This window comes from Cebidichthys violaceus, unplaced genomic scaffold, assembly GCF_023349555.1.
Source record: "Cebidichthys violaceus isolate CVI_PGR_0920_01 unplaced genomic scaffold, fCebVio1.0.p SCAF_9, whole genome shotgun sequence".
In the NCBI taxonomy this organism is placed as follows: domain Eukaryota; kingdom Metazoa; phylum Chordata; class Actinopteri; order Perciformes; family Stichaeidae; genus Cebidichthys; species Cebidichthys violaceus.
In genome coordinates, this window is record NW_027176975.1 from 16,113,416 (window position 1) to 16,140,018 (window position 26,603).

Below are 26,603 nucleotides of genomic sequence, written 5' to 3' on the forward strand. Positions count from 1 at the left end.
ATTAGCTTAGATATTGCCATCTTTATAGATGCCTGGGGATCAGCTAAAATTGTGCCACAGTATTTATAAAACATGTCTAAGTAAAAGGGGGCATGATGATTAGCAAGCCAACATTGCTAATCAATCAACTTTAAAGGATTGTTATAGTCACAGAAATATCAATCGAGTAAAATGAATTGAATATCAACAGAACAACTGACAGCTGGAAGGCTATAAATTACTTTAACTAAATTATCCATTGAAGCTGTTGTGTCACATTTGTAGTACTATTGTTGTGTAGTAGTAGTTTGAGGACAACCTGAAAGACTGGAAGAAAAACATTCCACTTATCAAACCTGTAAATGATATACCTTAAGACACGGTACGACTGGGATGTTTTGATAGAATTGTGAGAGAGGGGTTACTTATTTTGGAAACTGTTTGCACACACACACACAGACCCTGTCTTGATATCTGTTACTATTGTATTCTCTTTTGTTACTTGACTCCATTCCCATCTTTCTTGTCTCCTGCACCTGCGTCAAGGTGCCGGGGTGCTCGCAGTGCTTCAAAATCGATGTATACTTTATGTCTTTTGGCAGCATCTGTCAGGCTGGTGGGAAAAAAAATTCTCCATGTGGATCTGATGGATCCAGGTTCCCATCTATTTTTGAAATGTGGAACTTCGCATATGTTTATGGATCGAGGTCAGAATAACTAATGCTCATTGCTAGCATGGTGCTCGTGGACTATCATGCTTAGCCAATCTGTGGGGTGATATTTGGCAGTGATATCTGAGCTGGGAGATGTGTGGGAGACAGAGATATGCACGGTTGGGGATACGAGATCCACTTCTGTTTTTTCAGTTATGCCCCAGTAACCAGTGCTATTTGGTATTGCACACATATACTGCTATAAAAATATCAGAGGACGTGTTTTTTTTATTCTTACTTTGAGGAAGTGGGCTGTCAGACAGTTTTGTCACAGATGTTAATAGGGCTTATATAAATGCAGATGTAGATTTTTTAAAAAGTAATCATTGTATTTTATAAAAGTAGTACTAGTATCTGTGCTCCTGTGTGCTTCTCAAGCAGCATTCATCTTTGTGTGTGTGTGTCTCTGTGTGCACAAAGAGAAGCTAAGCGTGATCCTCTGGGATTTGTGTTGCTTGGATATGAACAGCAGAGTGATACTACCACAAACACCTCTGCTAGTCTCAAATCATTAGACACTTTGAATCATTAGTCAGTTGTAATAGCCGGGTGTGTGTGTGTGTGTGTGTGTGTGTGTGTGTGTGTGTGTGTGTGTGTGCTACTGAATGAGTGCTAGTGTGTATGACTTGACTTGAATGAGTGCAACAGAGAGTGAAGGATAACAATTGGAAGAGACAGTGAGTGAGATAATTACTCTACAGGCGCTTTAAGAATCCAATTCTCAGTGAAACTGCTGAATGAGTGAAGGCCGAGGAGAATTAGAGGCCAAGACAGAAGAGCAAAGAGCTTTTAGAAAATTCAGCTCTGTGAATTTAAGTTTGTCTGTATGATTCTGTCAGAGTGTGAATCTATTCCTTTATGATACATCTAATTTAATTTAGTTACTTGCAAAACAAACAAATAATCAAATGTTATAAGTTGTTTGGTTTTTACTGGCAGGATTGGTAAATGCTGTAAAAGGCTCTGCACACACATGGTCTATACACCTGTGTGAATGGACTGTGGTTATAATGTGGTCACAGCAGGCGAAGAACACATGGAACTAAAAACAATTATGAAGGCTCAGCTACATAAGTTCTCAGTAAGCCATTCCAATGAGCCAATATTGCACAATAACTAAATAAACTGCAGTTGCTGCTAATTAATATTATTGATTAACCCTGTGCTCTTCCTGCTATGACATGCTGAAATGTCTGCCGTGAAAAATGTGTATTGGCAGTAATACATAGAGCAGTCTATCACATATGGATAAATACGGTCACGGCCACTTTCTAACGTCAATGTCAAGTTGGGTGGTGCCACCAGTATATGTTTGCATGGCATGTTTTGCACACTGCAGCCATTTTGTTGAGATTTCCCTTACTGGCTTTGTGTAATACAAAGGAGTTCAGTAGTCTGTTTTCTCCTGAGTTGGATTTGTTGTGAATGATTCAAAGTAAAGTGGAGGTGGTGGTGGAGATTTGGCAGACAAAGTTGTTGCTTTATGTTTTTGACAGGTTATGACACATTTCACAATTCAAATCTGTGATTTTGAGTCAGTGAAGCCATTGATCTGACTGTTGTACATTTTTTGCAGTATTACACACACCAACTGTCTGGTGTTTTCCACCTGGACCCTCTCTTCTTTGTGCGTGTGAGTCGATGAACGTCTCTACATATCCAGTGAATGATAAAGCTTGTGTGTCAGTTTGTGTAATGCTTTTGTCTTAATTCTCATGTGAATGCCCTGCAGTTCATCGAGGCATCTGTGGATCACAGAGGCCTTCTGCTCTGTACACTGTAGCTAGAGAAGTCCCCAGTCCCTTCAGACGGAAATATTCTTCAGGTATAAATTGCGTCAGCACGTCTGTTTGCGTGGGTTTTGTGTGTTTGACTGTAGAGGTGTGAATCTTCATTGGTCTCACATTACAAAAACAAAACATAAATCCCTCTGCAGTGCAGTGCATTTCCTCAGTGTTCTTTAGTCACTCTGAGTAGGCCCATTGGTGCTCACTATGTCTGTCACAATGTTGTGTCTCTCATGTTAAGAAAAAGTAATAACCAATTAAAAGTTAAACCATACTACATATTTATTGATTTTAATGGAAAAACTTGAAGAGAAGAGTAGTTCCAAAGCTAAAAGGCTTGAGTAAAGCCTGTGGCTCCGCTCCAGTATCACAAGAGAACATGTCACAATATCGGTGTCAGTATAAATAAGTTATCAAAACAGTGCTGATTTATTATGCTTTCATCTGAACTACCTTGCTATGTCTATTGATGTTGTTCTGAATGACTAAACAATATTGCTTCTGAATTGAACTTATGCATCTATCTAACTTAAATGTGCCCACTTAACATTTTGTCTTTGCATCGGTTATAATGTGTGTTACACGTTCGCTGAAGCGGCTAAAATCTGTATTTTAGTGATAATGTGTCAAATGTGACGATGTGAAAGCAGTGATGAGCCTATCCAAAAACATCAGTTATTACAGGTTCAGTGAGCCTATCGTGACACTTTGTTACTCTATTACGATAACAATGTATATTATAATTACCGTACAAACATAACAAGCCTGCTATCTGACCTCTGATCTCTCTTCATGCACTTTACACATATACATTCTTATGTAATAAGGGCACTAATCACTGTTGAGTTTTCACGTTTATTTTAAATTTAAAATTCCATTTGTTCTTTTGGTATCTCCTGTACCCAGGAGAAGCAAACCTGAACATGTGTAAATGCTTGTATTGGCTTCTCATTACAATGAAACCAAGTGTGATATTACTTCATGATGTAGGGGTCTGAAAGAAGCAAAGAGTTTTGGCGGTTACTGTGGAAACGGTGCATGGTTCAGCAATTTGTGTTATTTTTTAAAAGGGATGCTTTTAGAAGAATGATCAGTGGCTCCCACAGTGAGAAGTGTTTTCTGTGGGTTATAGTAGGTCGTCTGCCGTTTGTTCTTTAGCTGCTTGTTAGCACAATCAGCCAAATGGCAACTTTTTATCACATTTTACTTCTGAAAAACAGAATCGGTTCAGAGCCCTGTTGGGTGCCTGGAAAATGTCTCGCCCACTGCATATTCAACGCATTGGATCATGGCTGTGACATCAAGTTCATTAGTATGCTAAAACGTGCAGTGCCAAAAAAAACAACATACCAAATTACAAACAAACATAGCTATTATACGACTGTACAACCTTGGATGCAGCAAAGCATCATTGTGTCCCTGGAAGATTTTGAGATGCAGTCGCTGGCTGAGAGGGAGATTAGTGGGAAGAGCTTCCTGTCTGTCGACACGTTAGGGATTCATTGACAGGTGAAGACAGGCAGTGTTGTGCAGTCCTCGGTCAGTTGAGGTGTTGCAGCATGTAGTGTTGTTCCAAGTTAAATGTGCCTTGTCTACTGATTTCAGTGTGATTGTGGAGGGAGACACTGTCTTGTCTTTTCTATTTAGTTATGAAGACAGAAAAATCATAAACATACAGTCTCAGTCTGTGTTCATTTGTAAAAGTAACTTAACAAGAGAGGTTGACCTGCTAACTCAATTGTTATTATGGAGAGTTCAGAGATGGGGCATCTGTAGCTGTCAGGACTCAGGACTATTACTAATAATAATAATACTATTATTGTGCTAATTGTTAGTATCCTGTCTGCCTTGCATTATTCCTGGTGGTGCAGCCAAGAATATAATAGTTTGTAGAATTCAAGTTTATAATAGTTTGTATTATTTAAGTGTTTTTTTGTTCCTGCTACCAGAATAGGCCATTTGCATCCATTTGTTTTTGTGGATTCAGTTTCCTGCAATCAGTCAAGTATCTCACATCAAAGAAATGTGCCAACCAGCAGGTTGAAGCATGCGTGTGCAACAAGCAAGGCTGTAGCGCCGATGTTGTGTTGTGGACAAAAAAAAGGACAGTCCCAAACACTGACATTATTAAATAGATGAGGAAACACACCTCAGTACAATAAAGATAAACTTTATGAAATACTTACTCAAGCAACACTTCCAGATGCTCTCATACAGAGCAGAGATACTCAGCGAGTGCAGAGCATGTTATGATAAATACATCTCATGATGAATATGTCTCATCATCAACATGCCATGTTAAATGCTCTATTCTGAGGCACACAATGGCCTCCACTCATGGTGTAAATAGTAAAGTAACTTAGTGTAAATATGATCTTACATCAACAGATCACTTCCCTAAATATCAAGTATAAAGTTATGGAGGTCATACAAAATATATTTTACTCTTTAATTCTTGCTGCTATGTTGACGCACAGCTTCTGGTTCCCCCTTGTGGGTCCTGCTGTGAACAACTCATTATTAAAGACCATTGAGCACACACTTATGTTTCTAACATGACCAAGAAATTGTGTTAGATAGGGAGGCTAACAATAGCTAATTTACCGATCTATACGTGGGTGATGTGCCTAAATACTGAAAGGTAGTGTAAAACCAAGTGTGAAGAAAGATGGACTGTACAGATGGTATGGTAATGGCATTTGCTTGAATTCTACTTACAGAAAAAATGTGTTGCGTTTCAAGTATTCTGCTTTCCTAACAAACATATTTTTTTCTTTTTTGTTTTCTTTCTGGCTGAACTCACTTTCATTTTCATTGGGCCTGCAGCATTCTTACTTTCATCGGAGTAAAATCAAGCTGAAAATCACATTGACAATCAGCATCCATTGATGGTCGATTCATACTGTACATTTTTATTATTATTATTATTATTACTTTTTTTTTAAATGTTTGACTTTGGCAACTTCCAGATCCAAGTTTCTCATTAAAATGAATGAGGAGGACTGTTTTTTTTCAAGCAGTGTTAATGTTGGTCTGAACATTAGTTCTTACTAATAAAAAATGTATTAACTTAATTTCACATAAATCATGGGCAGTGATTCTTCTTATCTATGGACAAAGTGTTCATCCAAATCTGCGTGTAATCATAAATCCTCCACCCGCCACCAACCTGAATGAGTCTCCAACTTAGAGACCCGCACCAGCGTGGACATTTCCACCTCTGCTAGTCTTTGAATGTTGCTTAATATTATACATTAGATCAGTGAGGTTGCTTTTAGTGATTATAAACGTTTCCAGTAATGTCACTGCAGTAAATATCTCGGAGCATTTAGGGGCAAACCTTGACAAAGGAAACATAACTAAACTTTTAGCTTCTGAAATGAGAAGCTACCGTTCCTTGTAAATGTGCACAGCGTGTCTCAGCTGTCGTCTCTGATCTGCTCTCTGCTATGTTCATATTTTAGAGAATATAATTCATATTTTCTTCATCATTGATGAATTATTTTATCTATCAACCCATCTGCTATTAATCAGAATGTATATTTTCGTGTTGCCCGCAGGTAAAACTGCAATCCTTACATCTCAAGTATTGATTTCTCCCTTTCTGGGTGGTAAACTATGATAACTTATGAAAAGACAATTATGAATTTATGCCTTGTTATTTAGAGAGTAATGGTACATCGTTCCGCAATTCGAATTTGATACTTAGACGGGGAAGATATTCTCATTCATAAATAATGAAGTGGCTACAAAGTTAAATGAAATCCATCTCTACCAATTGTTTTATCCATCGCAATAGAAATGTCCCCACAGATTGCTGCATAGAACAGCTGTAACACTGCAATGACTTCCTTGTCTTGATCTTGCCTCATGATGACTAGACGCCATGTTCTGAGCCAAACCTATGGATCTATATCGTGGACCATCTGGGCATAGTTTAAACTATTGGACACAAACAATGACAGAAACATCATGTCAATTGACACTAATTAAGGTTAATTCCATGAGTAACTTGATAACAGGATAACTTGGCTGTTGTCGGGTTTGGGATCAGGGCCAAAAACACTTGATTGGGACATCACTTACATTATCCTCTGTATCTGTCAATTATAACTACTAAATGAGACCATGAAATGTATGAGTTATTTTGAAATACTCATATTTTTAAATACACATTCATATGCATCATTTTCTTAAAGACATTCTTGATTGTAGTACACAGTCAACAGCGTGGGAAGAGACAGGACTCACAGCCTTTTGTAAATCATTAGCTCGTCGTAATTACAACTCATACTAATTAAAGAGAAATTAAGTAGCAAAGGGAAGGGAAACAGACAGATGAGAGAGTCATCTGGCTCTAGGGTAGTGGGTGGTAGATGGACAGAGACAGATGTGTAAATACATCAAGTGCCCTGTAACCACAGCACCATGTAAACCAGGGAGTACAAGCAGGAAAAATGAGAGCCAGAATGCCAAAAAGTAATTTTTCTTAAATTTAAAGGAAATAGTATTAGTAGTTGTAAGTGGTCTCTCTCCGTAACTGTCACGCCACTCCTGAGACTCTCGGTGGGGCTGAGTCATAACAAACCTCAGGCTGTGCTGCTGGCATGCCAACACAGCCAAGTCCTCAACATTTTAATCTGCTTAACACACGTTTCAGTGGCAGACCGTTAGTACAAATAAGCTGGTTATTTAATGGCAGTGATGGTGTGTGTGTGTGTGTGTGTGTGTGTGTGTGTGTGTGTGTGGAGGGTGTTGACTGACATCCGTAGCAACAGTAGCTTGGAAACAGCACAGAGTATCATGTAGAGTTTGCTAAAGCAGTGAACGTGGTGGGAGGTGTTAGATAGTGGGAGAACGTGCTGAGGAGACGAAGCATCTTTTGGGAGGATGAAAGAACTTATTTGTATGTATGTGTGTGTGTGTGTGTGTGTGTGTGTGTGTGTGTGTGTGCATGAGACAGAGGAGAGCGAGTGAGTGATACAGATGGAGCTTTAACTGTTAGAGCTTTGAGTAGGCAGGTTTAATTTTGAGACAAATGAAAGTGCTACATTTTATCTATCTCTTTCTCTCTATATTTCACACACATAAACATTTTTTTTGTTGAAGCCTATCTAAGGAGATCTCCTATCTAGATACAATTCAGAGAGATGATGTGGATGGTGAACTTTTCGGGGGGGGGGTTAGAAAGGACTAAACAAACTGTGGCAGTGAAAAGGAAAAGGGGAGGGAAAGGAAAGCAATAGGACCGGGTTTGATAAGGTCGCATGGCAAACTTTTGTTGCTGTGGCCATAATTCCTCCGCTCACCTTGCTGCGGTAATGACCACAGTTGGCCTGATAGACATTTTGTGTGTGTGTGTGTGTGTGTGTGTGTGAGATTATGTGTGTGTAAACATGGACTGCCTGACTGCCTGATGGAAGGTATATCCTGACCACCGCTCATCACCTTCGCTGCAGTTTGACTCAAGTTGACTCTCTGATGCTATAGAGCCTGCCAAGTTCCACTGAACTATTTGTGATTTTGCCTGCACTGTCTGCCCTAAATGTCTAAAAATAGATGAAAGGAGCTGACACATTTTTGTAGATGAAATACCACATCCCACATTATTTTCTCGTCGTCTTGAAAATGCCATGCAGACAAGAACATATGCATGGGAACATATGTGACCATCAACATTCTAGATTTAATTTGGCTTTTATTTATTGCTCTCTTCTTTTTCTCAGTTTACATTTTTTCTCCGTTTTCATTTTATTAATCTGCAGATCCATTCAACCCCCATCTCTTTTTGAGAGGGAGCGGTATTATGACAGCTCTATAATCCTTTCTCTCTGCAAGGCTTTTGGATCATTTGTTGAAGCGAACTGTAAGAGACCACTGTGAGCAGCTAATGAATTAAATTGAGAAGCTGTTTTTCACTATACCGCTCTGACTGCAGTGTGCTATTGTCCTTAAGTTAGCTTTGTCCACACTGTGCTCCTTGCCTTCCAGGCCAGGACACTGCATCTGAGTGGCAGGGGATGTAGAAGTGAAATCACTTGTTTGCACACATTATTGCGCCAAAGTGAAAGAAATCCGCTCTACCGGGAGTGCAGGATTAAAAACTAGTGTGGGTTTCTTATCTATTCCCCAACTGGTTGGATGACACACACACACACACACACACACACACACACACACACATGGAGAAATAATGAACATTTAGAGGAAACCAAATGATCACACCCTATTTGACCAGAAGGTGCGTAATGTTCACTCGTGTTCATTATCAGGTAGCATGGAGTAAACAGATATTTATAAACAGAGGGCATGGTGACTTCCCAAGCAATACATAGTCTCTTACAAAAACACATGATTTGAGGTGCTCCCCTTATGGATTTGTCAGATTACTGGCATGGGTCCTGATCAAAGCTTTTTTAAACCCTCGTCTTAGCAGCCTTGCTCTGAATTCCTTCCGCTAATTTATCCTCACTCAGACAGAGGAGGAGAGGAACAGAAGTGAAGAGTGAGACACAGACGGAAACGTTTCAGAAATGCTCAGTCATGCTTCAACCAAAACAGCTTCCATTAAACAGTTCACATTAGATTACAACTGTTTTGTATGCAGAAAGAAATGATAAGTTTTAGTATTTCATTTCCCTCACTCCTTTCAGTAGATTTTGGTGCAGTGTGTTGATGTCACGAACAAAGCTTTACTATGAGATCTCTACCGGCAACACAGCAAAACCTGAGCTCTAGACTATTCTTTATTTCTTTAATTCAGATAAGGCAGCTTGTCTTCTCCGTAGTGTGTTGTGAGAAGCCCTGGTATTTTTAGTATGCCGAAAATATCAATATTTCACGAGTAGCAAGCAGTCAGGTGTCATCCAGTCTGTGTTTACTCCTGGTTCTCCTCCAACCTGTTTCCAAACCTAGAATGAGAAAACCCTCTAGAAGGATGTCCCGTCTTTTTCATGTAAATGTAGATATTCTCATTTATGCAAATGTAGACATGTTTGAATAGAGATCCAATGATCTGAAACCCATGTTGCAGCCTGTCTTTGAAATGTAGCTTTGAAGCTCTTTTTTTCTGTAGCCATGAGCTCTGGGCTTTAAGGTGAAGCCTATCCTCGTATGTATTTCCTGGTGTAGCGGTGTGGCAATAATGGTAGCCATAAAAACCATTACCAGGGGCCCCGGGGCCAGTGGGCTGTGAGTCTAGCTTTATTACACTGACCCTGCAAGACGGTAATTACACTATGTCTACGTTGCTGCAGCAACATGGAGCTTCTCAACGGCTAATGCAGAATTTATTTCAAGGGATTTTGTTTTCATACACACTATTGCAGGCAGGCATTCAGTGTGTATGTGTGTGTGTGTGTGTGTGTGTGTGTGTGTGTGTGTGTGTGTGTGTGTGTGCGTGCGTGTGTGCGTGTGTGCGTGCGTGCGTGTGTGTGTGTGCGTGTGTGCGTACGCCAGTTTTTGTAGCCGTACACTTGTGTGTTAGTGTGACGCCTTCTCAGTTGGGGGCTCATTTCAAAGACGCAGGGAGAAAATGGAGGAGGTGGACCCATTAGCTGTACCATCCACTATTTCACCTCACTGGTTCCATCCACTCAGCTGAGGTCTGGATTTTAGGACAACCTGGAAACACAAGCTGCGTCAAACACTCAGTAGCCAGGAGCTTTTAGATACAACTGATCCAAACTGCCTTCATGGCCAGAGGGAAATCATTTCATCAAAATTGCAGGAGCCTTATGGCTCGTGCTTGTCTTTTATGAGCTAATATTGGCATGTTTAGAATTAGTTTAGTGAGTGGGTCTTTTATCTAAAGGTAGAAATGTCATGAATATAATTATAATATTCTTTACCCAAGCCTTTAAATATCTTTCAGGCTTTTAGAGTTTTACTAAAAGTTTCCTAACTTGATCCTGGATTTAATTAATGATTCAAAAGTCTAGTAAAACCACACAGAGTGCTGAAGAATGAGGCTTTCAGCAGTATTGGGGTGAAATGAGTGACTGTTCATTAAAGTGGCCTCTGACACTGAGCCTTGTCTGCATTGCTCTGTTGACTCAGAAGATTAGATCGGCAAGCACTAAAACTAATCTGGCATTTATAGATTTCTCTCTCTCTCTCTCTCTGTGTGCGTGTGTGCGTGTGTGTGTGTGTGTGTGTGTGCCTGTGTAGTGTGGTGTTTGCTCTATTTCTCCATTGAGCACTGGACTGACAGAATGACTTTGGGTCTTCAGGTAATACCAGATGGGCACTGCACATATCTCCTTGTCAAGCAAGCAAGAGAGAGAGGCAGAATGAGAGGGTGAATAAGAGAGAGGAGAGAAACATCAAGGGAGGCACCACCACATTAGCTTTTGTTTGAAATGACTGTGCAGATGGATCATCCTCCTCTCTGCCTTCAACAGAAGTTTGACTAAATTTCTTTTGCTGCGTTTTTTCTGTATTTTATGAGAAATTGAACTTGCCTTAACTACTATGATTGGTTAACCAGGTTGCAAATTAAGACTGTGGATGGAACCTCTCCCAACCCTGCAGGACATGAAATCACACTGGTGCTCATCATAGATGGGGCTGTGGCCAAAAGTGAAGATTTTTGAAAAATGTAAATCAGCATTCTATGCAAATGTGCTGGCATTTGTCTCCTGCATCATCTACAGTAATTGCAAGGATTGTGTCCTGTAAACCCTAACTTAAAAAGCAGCTCTTGACACAGTCAACAGTGGTATTCTGATAAGCAAAGTGCAGCAGCTGGTCAGCATATTTGACACAGCTTTCCAATGGTTTTCTTTCTTCCCAGCTGCATTGGCAACAATGGCCCCACCATAGCCCATATAATATCTGGAGTGCAGGTTTCAGTCTTTTTTTCCCCTGAGGCATATCATATGTAGACATTGCATTATCTTCCACTGCAAAGAAGTCAACTCTCCCTTCCAAGTCCAGCAAGCTCACTCATCCGTCATCTTTAGTTAAAAGTTAGCACTGTAGATGGGAAAGACTGAAAGTCCCGAAATGTTTTAAGACAAAAACTACATTCATATTATTAGTTGCTGCTTGAATTGGTCGAGAAACACTTGTTGTTACTTGTTAGTTATGCTTTTTGATTCTTACTTCATAGATAGAAATTAATCTTAGATTCGGTATGATCTGAATTGCCATGGTGGACAGTTAATGTTGTTGAACACAAATAAAACACACTTTTCTCATTTCTGCTGCGAGATTCAGTTGGAAAATTTAACGTGAGTGCTTGAATCGCTTCAGCTGCTTTAATGCAGCCACATTATGCAAAAGCAATTCAGTGTTGGCGTCAGACAAGGATATGCATGAAATGAGTACACCACAGTGTTTATCTTAAATGGTTGTGGCTCTTCTTTTATTCCTCTGCCATTCCCTCTCTGTTTTTCCTACTCTTCATCATTTCCCCCCAGTCCTTCTTCACTCTTAGCCTTCATTCCCTTCTCTCTAATTCTGCCCTCAGTCAGTATCAGACTGGTGCGTCTCAGAGGGACTGAAGGGATGTTACCATGGATTCATTGTCACACTTCTCTGCTTCATCGGACAGAAGATGGAAAACCTAAAAACTCAACTGTACTTCTGGAGAAACTTGAAGCTTAACACCAGACATTTTAGACCTGGACATTTTTTTCGGGTTATAGCGCTTGCTATTTGATAAAGGGCCTATTGCTGTGTTGATGTTTTGGTTAAACCATTCATGGCAGAAAGGGCGAATGCAGCACAGAGATATTCCTCTTTATACTGAGGGTTTACGTGTAATACATCGGATTCCCAATGTTATCATCATTTGGCAAACGTTGGCCTGGTAAAAGTACCACATTCCAAATAAATAACACATGTATCAAGAGTATAAAGTCACTAATTTTGTTTACTGACTGAAGTAGTCGCGTTTTCATGTACTTCATTAATAGCATAATAGTTTTGCCGTCAGCACAGGCAGGAGGACAACTTGCAGGGAAGTTTGCTCTGAACTTCTTTTTTCCTCATTAAAACTTCCTTTGACAAAGCTATCTTATTAAGAGTTGTTGGTCACCATGAACCTCAAATCATTGACTTTGGGATAATGGAAATATTTGACTGAAAAGAATAAAACCAATTTTCTGATAGTGCACCCTCAGTGCTTACAACCTAACTAATGAAATACGGACAGTATTAGTCAAAGTGAACTGTAGATGTAGTAGTATTTGAAATCTATGCGTACAGTTCACAGGCTAGGTGGTATATTACTACAAAATGATTCTCTCTCCATGGACCACTGGTAGTCCTCGAATATAATTCATTATTATTCATTGCCAATTACATGGAGTTCTTGTGATTGCGCCACGCTGAGTGCTGTTTATGTCTGCCTCAGTTCTGGAGATGTTTAAAGCTGCTTTTCAACGACGGCTGCAAACGACATACACACACATATACAACTCCTGATGAAATATGCATACTGTGCACTTACTATAATTGCCTTATCTCTTGTAAACTCTATTCTGACCTTCTCACATTTGAACTGGTTGTGTTGTTAAAAGAGCATAGTGTGCTCTCATTTGGTGTATGATATGCTTTTAAATACAGAGCAGCACTTCTGTGTGGATGGTGTCCCCCTTTTCTTCATAGTCTACATGTTACATACTGAGCTATTAATGAATGTATTCATTAGTTAGTTTGTTGGATTTCTGTCAGGTTGTATGACAAGATAACACGATAAAACACACGGCTGTAGTTATAAAGTCACTACGTTCAATCTCATCTGGATGAACAAATATCTTTAAGTCAGAGAGATCTAATTTATGTGGTTATGGTGATCCAGTATCTCTACTGTGAATCTAATGCTGCTCGTCCTTGTTCTACTGCAATTACGTAGTCGTGAGGTACTTGTGGTTTTGCTTTTTCCTATTATAGGGAATGCCAAATGCCACATAAATAATTTGTACTGCAGAGAAAAGAAGATAGACTCTTGCTGTTCCTTTGTCAACAACCGCACAGCATGAAGTAATATGTGCTAAACTTAAAGGTTGAATTTATCTGGAGGAAAGCTTGTTGAAGTTCTCCTTCCTTCCATGATACCAAACTTTCAGTGTTAAATTGTCAACTCCGTCTCCTCCCATCTACCTCGTAGCTGGTCTCATCAGCCTATTGTGCAGTGTTCAACAACACAACCCTTCATGTCCCTGTCATATCCTCTGTATCTACCTACCTACCTACCTACTTTTCACCTCTGTCCTGTTAGTGTCACTTGTGTAAAAACTATAGATAGACTGACATTATTATGAAGAGAGGCAGAAAGAACATGCAGGTGTAATGGGATCATCTATAAGGTATGTTTGCTCTACAACCAACTCTGTGTCATTGCACCGCATGCAGTACATGCAGAGGAACAGCCTCCCTCAATGCCACCAGCGCACAAGTTCCCCGCTCACCCAACTTCAAAACTCCACCGGTCGTTCAGCGTCAGCAGCAAATGAATTGAAAGCAAAGTTTTTGCCCACTGTATCCAAACACACTTCTCTTTCCGTCTCTCTCCATATTGCCCTGTTAGCTACCACGTTCCACAAACGGTAAAGTGCTGGTTTGTATGGCTGAGTGCAGGATGAGTCATTCAACGTTTGAAACTGTTTTACAGAAGAGAAAGACAGGGATTTGATGGGGATTTCGTGGGGAAAATATTAGACCCTTTGATTCCTCCTGATGTTCAGGTAAATTTAATTTGACAGGTAAACTGAACTTTACTCATCTCAAATAACATTATGTTGCGCTGTGATAAAGGATGGAGATATGGACAACCCCTGCAGGCCATTATTTCTAATTAGTCTGTTACCTCTGCCTTAACTTGCAGCGCTGCTGCTTGTCAGCAGTTGTTTGCACCTGCCAATAACATTTAGCTGCACTGCTAGAGGCCTAAATGTCAGAGCTGAAAAATGTGGACCTGAATTTGGGGATGTGAAGACAGATACTCGATGTGACAGCTTGGGGGGCATGAGTAACAACATTTGAGTTTATTAGGCTAAAGAGTTGTTACAGATGTTTTAGGAAGCATTACATTGCCATAGGGCATTGGCATATGAGCATGTGCAAGTGCCTGATAGTGAGAGATGGTAAAACAACACATTTTGAGAGCTATATATATGTAAGCGTGTGTGTTGTGTGTGGTTCTATCCCGCAGGCTAATAATCATTGCCTCTCTCCAGATGGAAAAGTGTACTCAGCAGAGGTCTTCCTGCTTCCTCAGGGCAAGGGAAGTAGGGGGTAGTCATGTGTGTGTGTGTGTGTGTGTGTGTGTGTGTGTGTGTGTGTGTGTGTGTGTGTGTGTGTGTGTGTGTGTGTGTGTGTGTGTGTGTGTGTGTGTGTGTGTGTGTGTGGAGGAGGTGTGTGTGTGTGCATTGTGTTTAAATGCATATGGAGTGAGGTATTGAACTGTCACTTGTGGAGAATCCTCCAGGGGACGAGCGTCACTAAGAGAAGAAGGAGAGGAGGCCACATTAGATTCAAGGCTTTTGGCACCATTTGTTTGAACTTAAACATGTCAATATTTTAACATTAGAAGAAATGTGAGAAACGTGTTCATGCACAGGACAGAAAAAAGGACATGGATGTATAAAGAGAAAGGCAGTGGGAGCAAGAGGTACGGTAAATTTGGAGGGGGTTATTTGTTGGGTGTTGAGTCCAAATATCCACAATCTTTCTCCTTGACTCCATTTTCACTCATGGAGTTTTGTGTACTCAACTTATTACAAAAAACAATGACGTTTCAGGAAATGACGGGTTGTTTAAATCTTGACACCAATTTTGGTTCGACTCAGATAAACACGGATATAAGAATCATTCATATATTTGAGAAAATCTCCAATTTAAATATGGTATGAACAGTACCAGTGAGGGCTTTTCTTTTTTTTTTTACAGTTAAGTGTATATTAGCTCAGTCACTCTATAGAGGGATTTGGATTTTTCCCTTCCAGTTTGTGTGGGTAACACAGGACAGGCAATTTACAGAGCAATTATGTATGCTGTAGCAGACAAAAAGCTGTGTGCAGGCACCTTTTTCCTCTCTCTCTTCCCCTTGCTTGTTCAGTTCAATTCAATACTTTTTTCACAGGACTCCAATTAATAGGTTTTGTATACAATACAACAATAATTTTCCACAAATCTAACTCTTTCACTCAGACAGACACTCACTGATATCCACTCTTTCTCAAGCATTTTTCACTCAAATTCCAACGGAAAGCTTCACATTTTCAATGAGCGAGCAGCTTCTCAGGAGCTCCTGGCTTTGTTTGAATGACAGGTGGAAATGGGCTTCTTTCACACCGCTGTCACAGTGCAGATAGGCAATGTCACAAGGTCTATCTGTAGCAGAAATGTCTCAGAGTAGCAGTGAGCTATACAGAACACCCACTCAGTGTTATTACACATAAGTGTGCTCTCACACATATTCATATACAGCAAATGATGAAATATACAGTTTCTTCACGACCACTTGTTGGTTGTGTGTAAATTATTCAGACATTCACCGATGCACACACATGCACATTCACACATTCCTACATTTACGTAATACGACATAAACCCACATCTATAGGCGGTAGAGCAAGGGATTTTAGTTGGCACAGTATTCATGCTATGCTTACAGGGCAGTGTGTGTTAAAGATGATAGTATTTTCTGTTGTGATTTTTGCGTAAAAATGTAATTCACCTCAATCTCAATTTCCTGTAAAATAAATAACCATTTAATGTAATTTTCCCACTTCATCTGAAGACGTGAGGGATAAAACATTTTTTGGATATGTATTTGTTTTGCCTTCACCATCTGATACAAGCTCTCTGCGCTGAAGCACTTAAGTAATTCACAGTAAATTGCCTCCCTCATCTGCCAAGTTAAGCTCCCATTGGGAGAAATGAATCACTATGAGATAGTTAAATCCCATCTTGTCTGGTCTTGTTCTTTGCCAGGGCTTTAATACCTTTTAACATTGTGATAATTAGTATAGCCAAGAAGAGTGAGAGGATAAAAAAAAGGGACACTCTCTGTCTGCAGCAGGTGTGTTGAACCGGGGCCCCCTGGTGGTTACAGTGTGTGTGTGTTGCTTGTTTGGCGTTAAAATAATGCAGACTTGACCTCATCTGCCTAGTATTCTGATACATTTAGGAATACAAAGGCTGTCTCTCTGGTTCTATTGTTGTACAGAAACTGGTAGTTTGAAAATTATTCAGCATCTTTATTGTAGCAGCATATAGGGGTCAGGTATGAATGATAGGACCGAGGCTGAAAAGAGCATTGTGCATTAGAAGGTTGCCATCTAGAGTCGGGATGCAGGCAGTGCAGAATGATGCACTGAGCTGGATGTGTTTGCTGAACCATTTCATGGGGTGAGATGGAGAAGTGTGAAGCGACAGGGTTAGGAGGGGAAAAGGCACTCTCATGCTAAGCTCTTCCTACCACCACCACCTCCCTCACACACACACACACACACACACACACACACACACACACACACACGCGCACACACACACACACACACGCACATACCCCATCTCCACTGTGACTAGCTGTGCGGTTGACAGGCAGATCTCCCAGAGGTCTCGGCGGTCCCCAGGGGAGCCGGTGGTCAGTGAGGTGGATATTCTTAATGTCAGTCCCTGACTGTCAGGGCAAAACACCTACTTACTGTGGTGACTGAAGAGAGTCATTAGATAATCTATTTTGTTATTAATGTATTAGAATACCATTCCAGCAATGTGGCCACATATCATTCAAGGTTCCCTTTTATGAAAGCTGAAATATATGACACACTGCTCCATTTGTGTTCTATGTCCATATTAAACGCTTACCTGGTATTTTTTGCGTAGATTTAATGCTCGAGCTAAACTTGAGAAAGTGTTGTTCAGCTATATTCAGATATTTTCATGCTTAATTGCTGTAACTTTTTTTTTTTTTTATATTGACAATTTGTAGTACATCTAGCAGGAGGCATGATGTGTTGTCATCAACACCTGTAAACCCTCAGTACTTTTTTTTTCCTACACCAGAGAATCACAGAATCACTCCTCAGCTAGTCCAAACATGCCAAATCTCTCACAAAGAGTTTTCATCTTGTGAGTCTGCAAGAGTGTGTCATAATGGCAAAAATTATTATTTTGCCAGGTGTATATATTTTTGTGTCTCTGGCTGACCGTGGACAGATTATGTCACATTATGTGTCACAACCACACAAGATGCAGTCTAGATCAGTGTATTTGAGATAAAAATTAAATTTGTGGTCCGAGCAAAGGCGCCGGAAGTAGGAAGAAGGCAAGGGGCCATTGCCCCCCACCCCACACACACACACACACACACACACACACACACACACACACACACGCTTTATGCCCCTGGCCCGATTTGGCGTCGCGGTCTCTTGCTAATTTCTGTTTTTCATATCTTTTGTTTTGACAATCATTTGAGTGTTTGATTATTGTGAGTCAGTAACTGGCTGGAGAAAAACAGTCTGAGTGACTAGAAATAGAAATGAAAGGCACACCAAACACCAACAAAGATGAAGCAACAATAGCTGACTAATTTTGCCTTTTTTGCACTTCATAGTCAAGCCTGTTAGTCTTTGAGAGCTGTTCTTCACTGATTAGGTTTGCCCTTGTTGATATGATCCAGGTCCCTACGGTACAGCTCTATGGATGGTTGCAGCGTGTGCGCCAATCACTTTTAGAAAATGTAATTTCTAATGCAACTAAATCAGTGAGAATAATCATTGAGCCTTTAATGGAACCTGATAACCAACAGACTTGTGTAGAAATAGATAACAAATATTATTGTCCATGCTTAAAGTTAACAGAAAGGGAGATGACAAAAAGTATTTGGGTCTTACAGTTGTTAAAAATGGGCATTTGGCGTGAAAAGCTAGTTAATTTGTTAGCAGTATTATGTACAATACATATACACAATGTAATTTCTTTCTTTAGGAATGCAGCTTAGTATTCATGCCAATACAGCAAACTGAATTGCATCAAGTGGGAGTGGGGGAGGTGCAATATGACAATCGCATCAAAAGCTCTGGTTTTTACTGTTCTTGTTTAACCACTTTAGAGCTTTTATGCATAAATAAAATGACACACATGCAAATCAGTAAGTGGGTTGTACTCCTCTCCAGTTGTTCCATGTGCTTCCATCCTCAAACTCCATCTGAATTAATTCTGTGAGACAGGGCTTTGACTCCACTTCACTCATTTCCCTTTTGACCACCATACAGTGCCTCGTCACATCTCTTTGCCTCAATTCTCTCCATCTTTCCCCCCTCTCTCTCTCTCTCTTTCACTCCATCTCTCGCTCTCTCTTTCTCACCATCGCTCATCTTTTTTTTACCATGCGCAGAGCCAATTTCTTCTCTTCCATCCTATCCCCATAGTTTCAATTTCAGCTTGTTCATCAGTTGTGTTGGATCTTATTTTATGTCTCCCCATTCACTCTCTCCCTCCATCTCTCTGTCTCTTTCTCTTCCATTCTCCCTCTCTCTCTCCCTCCTCCTCTCATCTTAGAGACAGTAGTGTGCCTGCAGCCTCAAATCTAAGCCGCTGCCTGTCAGGCTGCTCTGTTTTTGCGCTCTGCGCTACTCTCCTTTTCTCTCCTCTCCCCTCTGCGCTATACTGCACTGCACTGCACTGCACTGCTCGTCTCTCCTCTCCTCACATCTCCATCTCTTTCACTCCTCTTTCTCTTTCTCTACCTGCATCCCTCTCGCACTACGCGCTCGTATCTCTGTTGTGCATTACTGCGCTCTGCTCCATTGTTTGGGGAAATACTGTACACTCTGTTTTTTTTTTTCCGCTGCCAGAGCTGGGTACACTCTGGCTACTGGTGGAAGAGAAATTGGATGTTCCTGGTGCTCCAGGTTTGGCTTGCCTCGGACTCTTTGGATCTGTGTGGGCCAGAGAGGGCAGGGAGGGAGGGGAGGGGGGCAGAGAGCTGACCAGGTGAGAGCTTCATCTGCTCGGGGGAGTAAAGGTTTCACGGTGGTAGCAGTAGCGGTTGATGGTTGTCCATCGAGGGTCATGCCCTGGGACTTGCGTGCTTTTCGACTGTTGGAGTTGGAGATCCTCTCCCATTTTTGCCCCCCTAGTGGGGCAGCATTGATCCTGGTCCCGGGAAAAGCTGCCGGGCACCAGTGGCTGCACCGTGAAGAGTGGGCACCATGAACCAGCTGGATGCACCACGGCCACTCAACTGGACCATCAGAAAACTGTGCCATGCTGCCTTCCTGCCATCTGTACGCCTGCTAAAGGTAAAAGAGCACAGGGGCATTGAGGTTGGGAATAAACAAAAAAAATGGAGATGTATAGTGAAATATGCTCAGGCAGCCCTTCTGCTATCCTGCCACTTTCCAAATGAAGATAAGTAGAAAGAGGTGTTGGGATACAAAATGAATGCTGTAAAAGCTGCTATGCCACATCCCTGGCTTCCTTTAAGTATACTTAGTGCATAACCCAGTGGATGTAAGGCAGGCTTTAAGAGGGGAAAGAGGGAAGGATGTAGTCAAAAATTAAGAGAAGTGTGGCAAAACTGCCAGCATAACACTAAGCTTTGGACGTATGGGGATGCGCAAAGAGGAGGAAAAAAATGGTGGCGGGAAACGCATGAGCATGATCTTAAAAAGATGCACACAGAGAGTGAGACAGAGAAATTGAAGAAGCAGTGACAAAAAGTGTGCTGAAAGAGAAAAAGCAAAGATTAATACATGATTGAGAGCAACAAAAAAATGAAGGAAGAGAGAGGACAAAATATGGAAAGAAATCAGAGGTATGAGTGTGATTACAGGGGTCCAGTGTTAGAGATAGCAAGGGTGAAGGTGAAGAAACCAAGCGAATGGAATGCGAGAAGGCGAAAGGAAAGGTGGATGGTGAATGAAAGAGGCAGAATATAAGGGAAGAGAGGCTTTGTAGGGATGGGTGAGCAGAAATGTTGAATTGGACATGGCAGACAGGGACTGAGGAGATTTAGGAAGGAGGTTGATGTGCAATATCAAATCCCAGTAGACAGGTGATACAAATTAATTCAACAATGTAGCTCAATGTGAAACCTTGTGTTGGACTTGTGTATTTTGTTAGAAGTAGCCAGGTTAAGGTTAAAACCACACATTTTCTTTTCATCACCTGAGCAGAGATGTGTAATATAATGTGTTTGTGTTTTATAGACTCAGTTAAGTGTCTTTATAGGAATTGTTTACAGATATTTGTAGCCTAAAATCTCATCTTTATTCATGCATGTGCTTTTCCAATTATTGGCACTGTTTAAGGAGAGCTATTGTTGGAGGTCTTGAATGCCTCTTCTCCCCACTCCTTTGATCTGGCTTTATCAAAGTGTCTCACAGAACAGTGTCCCAGTGATGCTGAAGCACACAACTAGAGCGCCCGGGCTCACATGTCAGCCATTTGCATTTGTATAGCCTGGTTAAATGAGCATCAATGTAATCCTTGATTGAATGGGCATAGGGTCTGTTTTTGTGTGTGTCTGAGGACGCACACAGTGTGGTTGTTAACATGTGATTACTGTGGAACTATACATGTCGATACAGTCTTGCTAGTGTTGTCTCAGTGCATGTGGGTTTTTGGAAATGGAAATGGAATGAAATTACATTTCTAAATCATAGGTTATTTTATTCCCAGAAACATTTTGCGAAGTAAATCTACTCCAAACACCCTCAAAAGTTAAACTGAACTTAAACGCTTCCCAAGACTTGAATTGATTATGCAATCAAGTGGGACCTTTTGGATTTAGTGCATTAACACTGAATAAATCATTCCCTCTGTGGGAACATTTTTATTTGAGTTTTATTTGACTTTATGGTTCCCAGCTGTGAAATAGAATATGTTCCCATCCCATAATGCCTCTGTGTCCAAGGAGGGGTTACTCAGGAGCTCCAGAATTAACAGCATCATTACCACAGTGTTCTCTTCTGTTTACCTCAGGAGATACTTGTTGGCATGAATTAAAAATGAGTTTTTAAATATTGACAGTGTAAAAAAATATTTTCAGTCAGGGTGGATCTTTGCTTCAGAATGACGTTTTTGATTGTCACTGCTTTTGAATAGCTGACTCTTCATTTTGAGGCAAAAGTCTTACAGTGTTAATGTCAGTGTCTGTATCTGCACCATGGATGGAGCTTCAGGAGATAATGGGCTGCGAAACTGTGTCTTGTGTATGTGAATCCTCCGAGGGAAACATCAGGCCGTCACTGTGAAATTAACGTTATAAGCCTGTCATTATTGTTGGCAATTTCTGCACGACAAGCACTTTCCTCCCATGTCCCTCTAACTTATTACCTGCTGCTGCTGCTCACTGCATACTTATGCTAGTGTGTGCACCTGAGTGTGTCTACAATTTATAGGCTGTCAGTGATGTTTTGTGTCTTCCTTCGACAGTAAAATCTGTCTGACAGATTGTGTGTGTGTGTGTGTGTGTGTGTGTGTGTGTGTGTGTGTGTGTGTGTGTGTTTGTGCGTGTTTGTGCGTCGGTGTGTCCTTGTGTCTGTGCACATGCCTTTCTATGTTCGAGTATGTGCATTTATAAAGCAGTCCTACGGGCACAGTTGTCGTTGCAGCAAATATATACCCTGCAAGCTCTGGTGTGTGAGCATGTGATTTGAACCCTGTGATTTGCTTAGAGTGGGAGAAACAGTTGCAAAAAGTATTGATAACAGCAAGAAATGTTACCTTCTACATCATTTAAGCTCTACCACCTTAAGTGTCTCCTCAAGGCCAGCGGTTCTTTTATGAGTCGATGCAGTTAATCAAAAAATTATTACCACTTTCACCGTCTTCTTTGCCCACCTCCATTATCCTTAAGCTGACCATGTAACGAGTGGAAGTGTGTGTGTGTGTGTGTGTGTGTGTGTGTGTGTGTGTGTGTGTGTGTGTGTGTGTGTACGTGTACGTGTACGTGTGTGTGCGTGAGACTGATGTGAAGCATGCTCAGATATTGATCATCTGAAGATATCATTTCCACAGTGGCAGTGGCAGAAGCTCATAGCATTGATGGTGGAATTGACTCAGTTTGACGTGTCATCCATTAGAGAGCCGCAACTGACAATGTGTAAAAGTGTGCATATGTGTGTGCAGGCAGTGCTTGTTTTACTAGTCTTGTGGGGACATAATTTGATTATAAGCTTATTCCAAATGTTAGGATTAGGCTGGAAGCGGTTATAGTTAATCAAGTTATCTTTAACGAGGATGATTTGCTATCCAGCTGAAAGAATGTAGATTTGTTTAAGTTCAATATATTTCCCAAATACTTGTTTTTGTCTGCACGAGCGCTACACTAAATCAGTTGTATTAATGATCCCAAACTGACAATGAATCAGGTTTGTACTGATATGACTGTTCAACAAGTAATCGTTTTCATTACAACAGCTTCCTATTGACCTTTAAAATGGCAAGCATTTGGTCAAATGCCACTTCACAGAAGACTAATGTCCCTATTAGACAGGGGAGGGGGGGGGGTCCCTGAAACAGGACACCTAAAAAAGGAAGAGAAAGCACTGCTGGAGTTTCACTCTGGTCCATGTGCTCTGATCCTGTGTGTCGAGCCAAACGGCCTGCAGATCACCGTCCTTTTGTACCCCTGTGCTCTTTTCTCTGAACCTTAAGAGTGACTGTGTAGATTTAATCAAAAATGTATTTCTGTTTGACCTTGTGTCTTGCTCCTGAAGTAATTATATATTTGCCACGTTGACAGCTGAGATTTTTTACAATTTTAAGCCCGGGATTTTGTGTGGACTCAGCGGGCTGAAGTGTGAAACAGGGAAACAGCATTGGACAGAGAATCGGAAATGGAAAATCCATCTTCTTTCATCCTCTCTTGGCAACTTTAATACTTCTTTGATTCACGAATATATTTACCAAAACCCTGTCTTTTCTTTTGATAATATAGGTGACAGCCTCTCAAATATTTAACATTTTGATTGTGTGCTTTTTTTAAAGTCTCACTTTTGATCATCATTCTACATTGTCTTAACTGCATCTTCTCTATCACCTTCAAGGGAATTTTCTGACACATCTCCTCACCTTTTTAGGAAATCAGACGGTATGAATACCTCTGCAGTGCTGTGCAGTAATTGTGTAAAGAAAATGCCTCATACAGTGAATACAGTAATACTCTTTTCTTTGGTTTTCTTCATGAAGTCGTTCATTTTCTGCCCTTCCTCTCTCGTCTCTGCATTTTTTCCTCTGTCGTGTCCTGTCTGTCTGTCTGTCTCTCTTTCATCTTCTGCCTCTTTCTCATTTTGATACAATGTCCTCTCTCCTTTCCTTTTGTCTCTCTCTCTTTCCTTTTTATTCCGTTGCATTCGATAATCATGAAGCATAGATAACACTCCATCTTATGCAAAATATATGGGGGACGGGATGTTGCTGCTAAAAAAAAAAAAAAAAAATCTCTCTAATGCTAAAAATAAATTTGCGTTACATAAAAAGATTCACTGTTGCAGTGCTTTATATCATCCAGTTTAGCTGCGAGGAGTGAATTTGCATGGGAGTTCATCCTACACAACAATCTAACATAATGATATTTGTAAAATTCTCCTATTTTTAATGTGAATTCTGACTCAAATTTACAGTAAAACAAAGTATAATCTGTCACCCCTAGGTGGCACCACACATTTTTGTATCTGTGGTATACAGTAAGGTAGATGGATACAGTACATTACAGTCATTTAGCAGACACTTTCATCCAAAGCAACTTACAATTCAGTGGCTATCTACACACCGTAGACGCAGCTACGGGAGCAATTTTGGGGTGACATGAGAGTAGCAGAGCAGTAGCCAGGGATCGAACCGCCAACCTTCTGATAGAAAGGTGGCCCTGCTCTCCACTTAGCCACAGTCACAGTAGATCTCAGGACATGAAACTTACTAAACCTAAAGACCTTGACATACATGATGGGTTTCTTGTTCCCATACATAAGTACTCTTTTAGTATGTATATCACATATGTTTATGTAGCATGAGAACAGAACTTTTGGAACTTTTGTAAAAATGATATTATTTATCTTGTATTTTCTATGTATTCGATCTATATTAGGGAGTTGGTGTCCTTTAAATAATGTAGATGTTGCACCAGTGTAGCATCCAACAGTGCTACACCTCAGCATTTATTTGTTTTTACTGACCAAAGAGTGTAATACATTACTATGTTGTAATCACCAGGTCGATAACAAGTGTCTTAATAATCAGATGTAATGTGGTCGTTGGAGCAGCTAAAGTGTTTTTCAGGAGCTGAGTCTTTGCATTATATTCCCCCTGTATGTTATGCCTCATTTAAACATTCTGATAAATCATTAAGGTTGGGACAGCCGGGATTGTTCCAATTGCCAAGCTCTCAATTGCCATGTTGCGCCATAGTGACACCCATAATACGCACGTTCCATTAGGATCTTTGTTTCCATGTTGTTGTTATTGAGTTTATTTAAGCAGGTGAAGTGCACATGAATCCCAAAAGTGACGGGTGTCGTTCTCAAGAATGTTGTTCCAATAGGTAGTATCTTATACTATTTGTAGTCTCTACATGTAAACAAAAAAGCATGGTTACATAACATGTTACTCACAACATTACAACAAACAAAGTGGCAACAAACAAAACAATTAATTACAAACCCTAATCGGCAAAACTACATAAAAAAAAAAAAAATTTACATAAGCAAACACAAAACATTATGTGGAAGGGATTCAGGATGTGTACAGTACATGCACAAGACAACTAGCTGGTGTTTGCTTATATTTTACAGTGAATTGAATGTTAGTCTTGTATTTCCCAAAATACCCACACTCTTTTTTTACTTTTAGTGACACACTTACTGACAGATCCCAACGTGTTGAGATCAAATGCTACTTGAGTGTTAAATGAAAATGGAAGAAACAGCATGTTGTCACGCACACGCCTAAGGGAAGGTCCTTTCCCCTTTTCTCTCACTCTTTCTTCTTTTGTGTGTGACCAGACCTCAAACTCACAGGATGTCTTAAAGCTTGCTTGTTTATGTCTCAATTACACAGCAAATACCGCGTTTATGAGATTTCAATTAACACAGTATCTCACTAATGAGGCAAAACGAGAACATAAGCTGCAAATTAACACCTCATTCCTTTATTCAGGCACACAAAGACTTTAGATTTCCTATTTGGCATGCTTCCACTCAGCACTATGGGAAGTGAAACAAGCTGTATCCATATTTTTCTTTTAGCTTTTGAAAATATCTGGATCTTTTAATAAGAAACCAGCTTGAGGAAACAATTTGTCGTTATGCTGTTTGTACTCTTTGTTTCTAAATGCATTTGTCTTGAGTTAATGCAACAGATTGTACAGAATGACTCTACGTACCAGTCAGCTGCTGAATCATTTATGAGAATCGATGCTGAAAGGACCTGCATTTGCAGAATACATGTATAATTTGGGGAACCACTTCTAGTTTTCGCTGTGGAAATTTCTCCCGTACAGTGAACAAACAAATGCAAATTCCATATCCATCCACCCACAGCTCCCACCTTGTACTCAGAGTAGCAGCATACATGACATCAGCAGTAGAGTTCTGCGCTCTGAATGCAGACGTTTGACCTGTAAACTGTCAGGGGGAATTGTATGCTGGTGACGGAGGGCTGTTCAATTATGTACAAGGACAGTGTTAACACTATATACTGATGTAGAAAGTGTCACACTGGTATTTGGAGTATTTATATTGTGCATTTGTGTATTTGTTGCTTCTGTTCTATGTATATATGTGTAAATGTATGTATGTGTTTGTGCATGTAGTTTGTAGCTGTTGTGTTTTATGTGCAGCTTTATGCAATGGAGCGTTTCTTTAAACCCACATGTTACATTTGTTTGTCGACATGGTTTATAAGAATATAGGTAAAACTGGTAGGAACTAGTACATCATGAGGGAAACCATTAAAGTAAGAATAAGTGTAATATAAGCATAATTGAAAATAGGCTTAGTCACCTTCTTGCCAAGAGTTAGATGTGAAGATCAATACCACTCTCCTTTCTGCCACAACAATATTGAGCTAGAGCTGTGCGCAGGCTAGCTAAGCTTAGCATAAAGACTTGAAACAGGGGGAAACAGCTTACCTGGCTAAGACCTACAGTACATATACC

At 40.4% G+C, this 26,603-nt stretch overlaps 1 protein-coding gene across 4 annotated transcripts in view; it reads left to right on the forward strand.

The window, feature by feature from the left end:
• trpm3 (transient receptor potential cation channel, subfamily M, member 3) overlaps window positions 1-26,603 on the forward strand; it is a 132,260-nt gene that overhangs the window by 797 nt on the left and 104,860 nt on the right. Inside the window, exon 1 of one of the 4 annotated variants that reach the window (XM_068703379.1) lies at window positions 19,469-19,743. The exons of the other annotated variants lie outside the window; for them this stretch is intronic. Coding sequence (XP_068559480.1) covers window positions 19,654-19,743 — 90 coding nt within the window. The 5' untranslated portion in view covers window positions 19,469-19,653. Of the gene's footprint in view, window positions 1-19,468; window positions 19,744-26,603 lie in introns of those variants that run through there. 4 annotated transcript variants of the gene reach the window in all.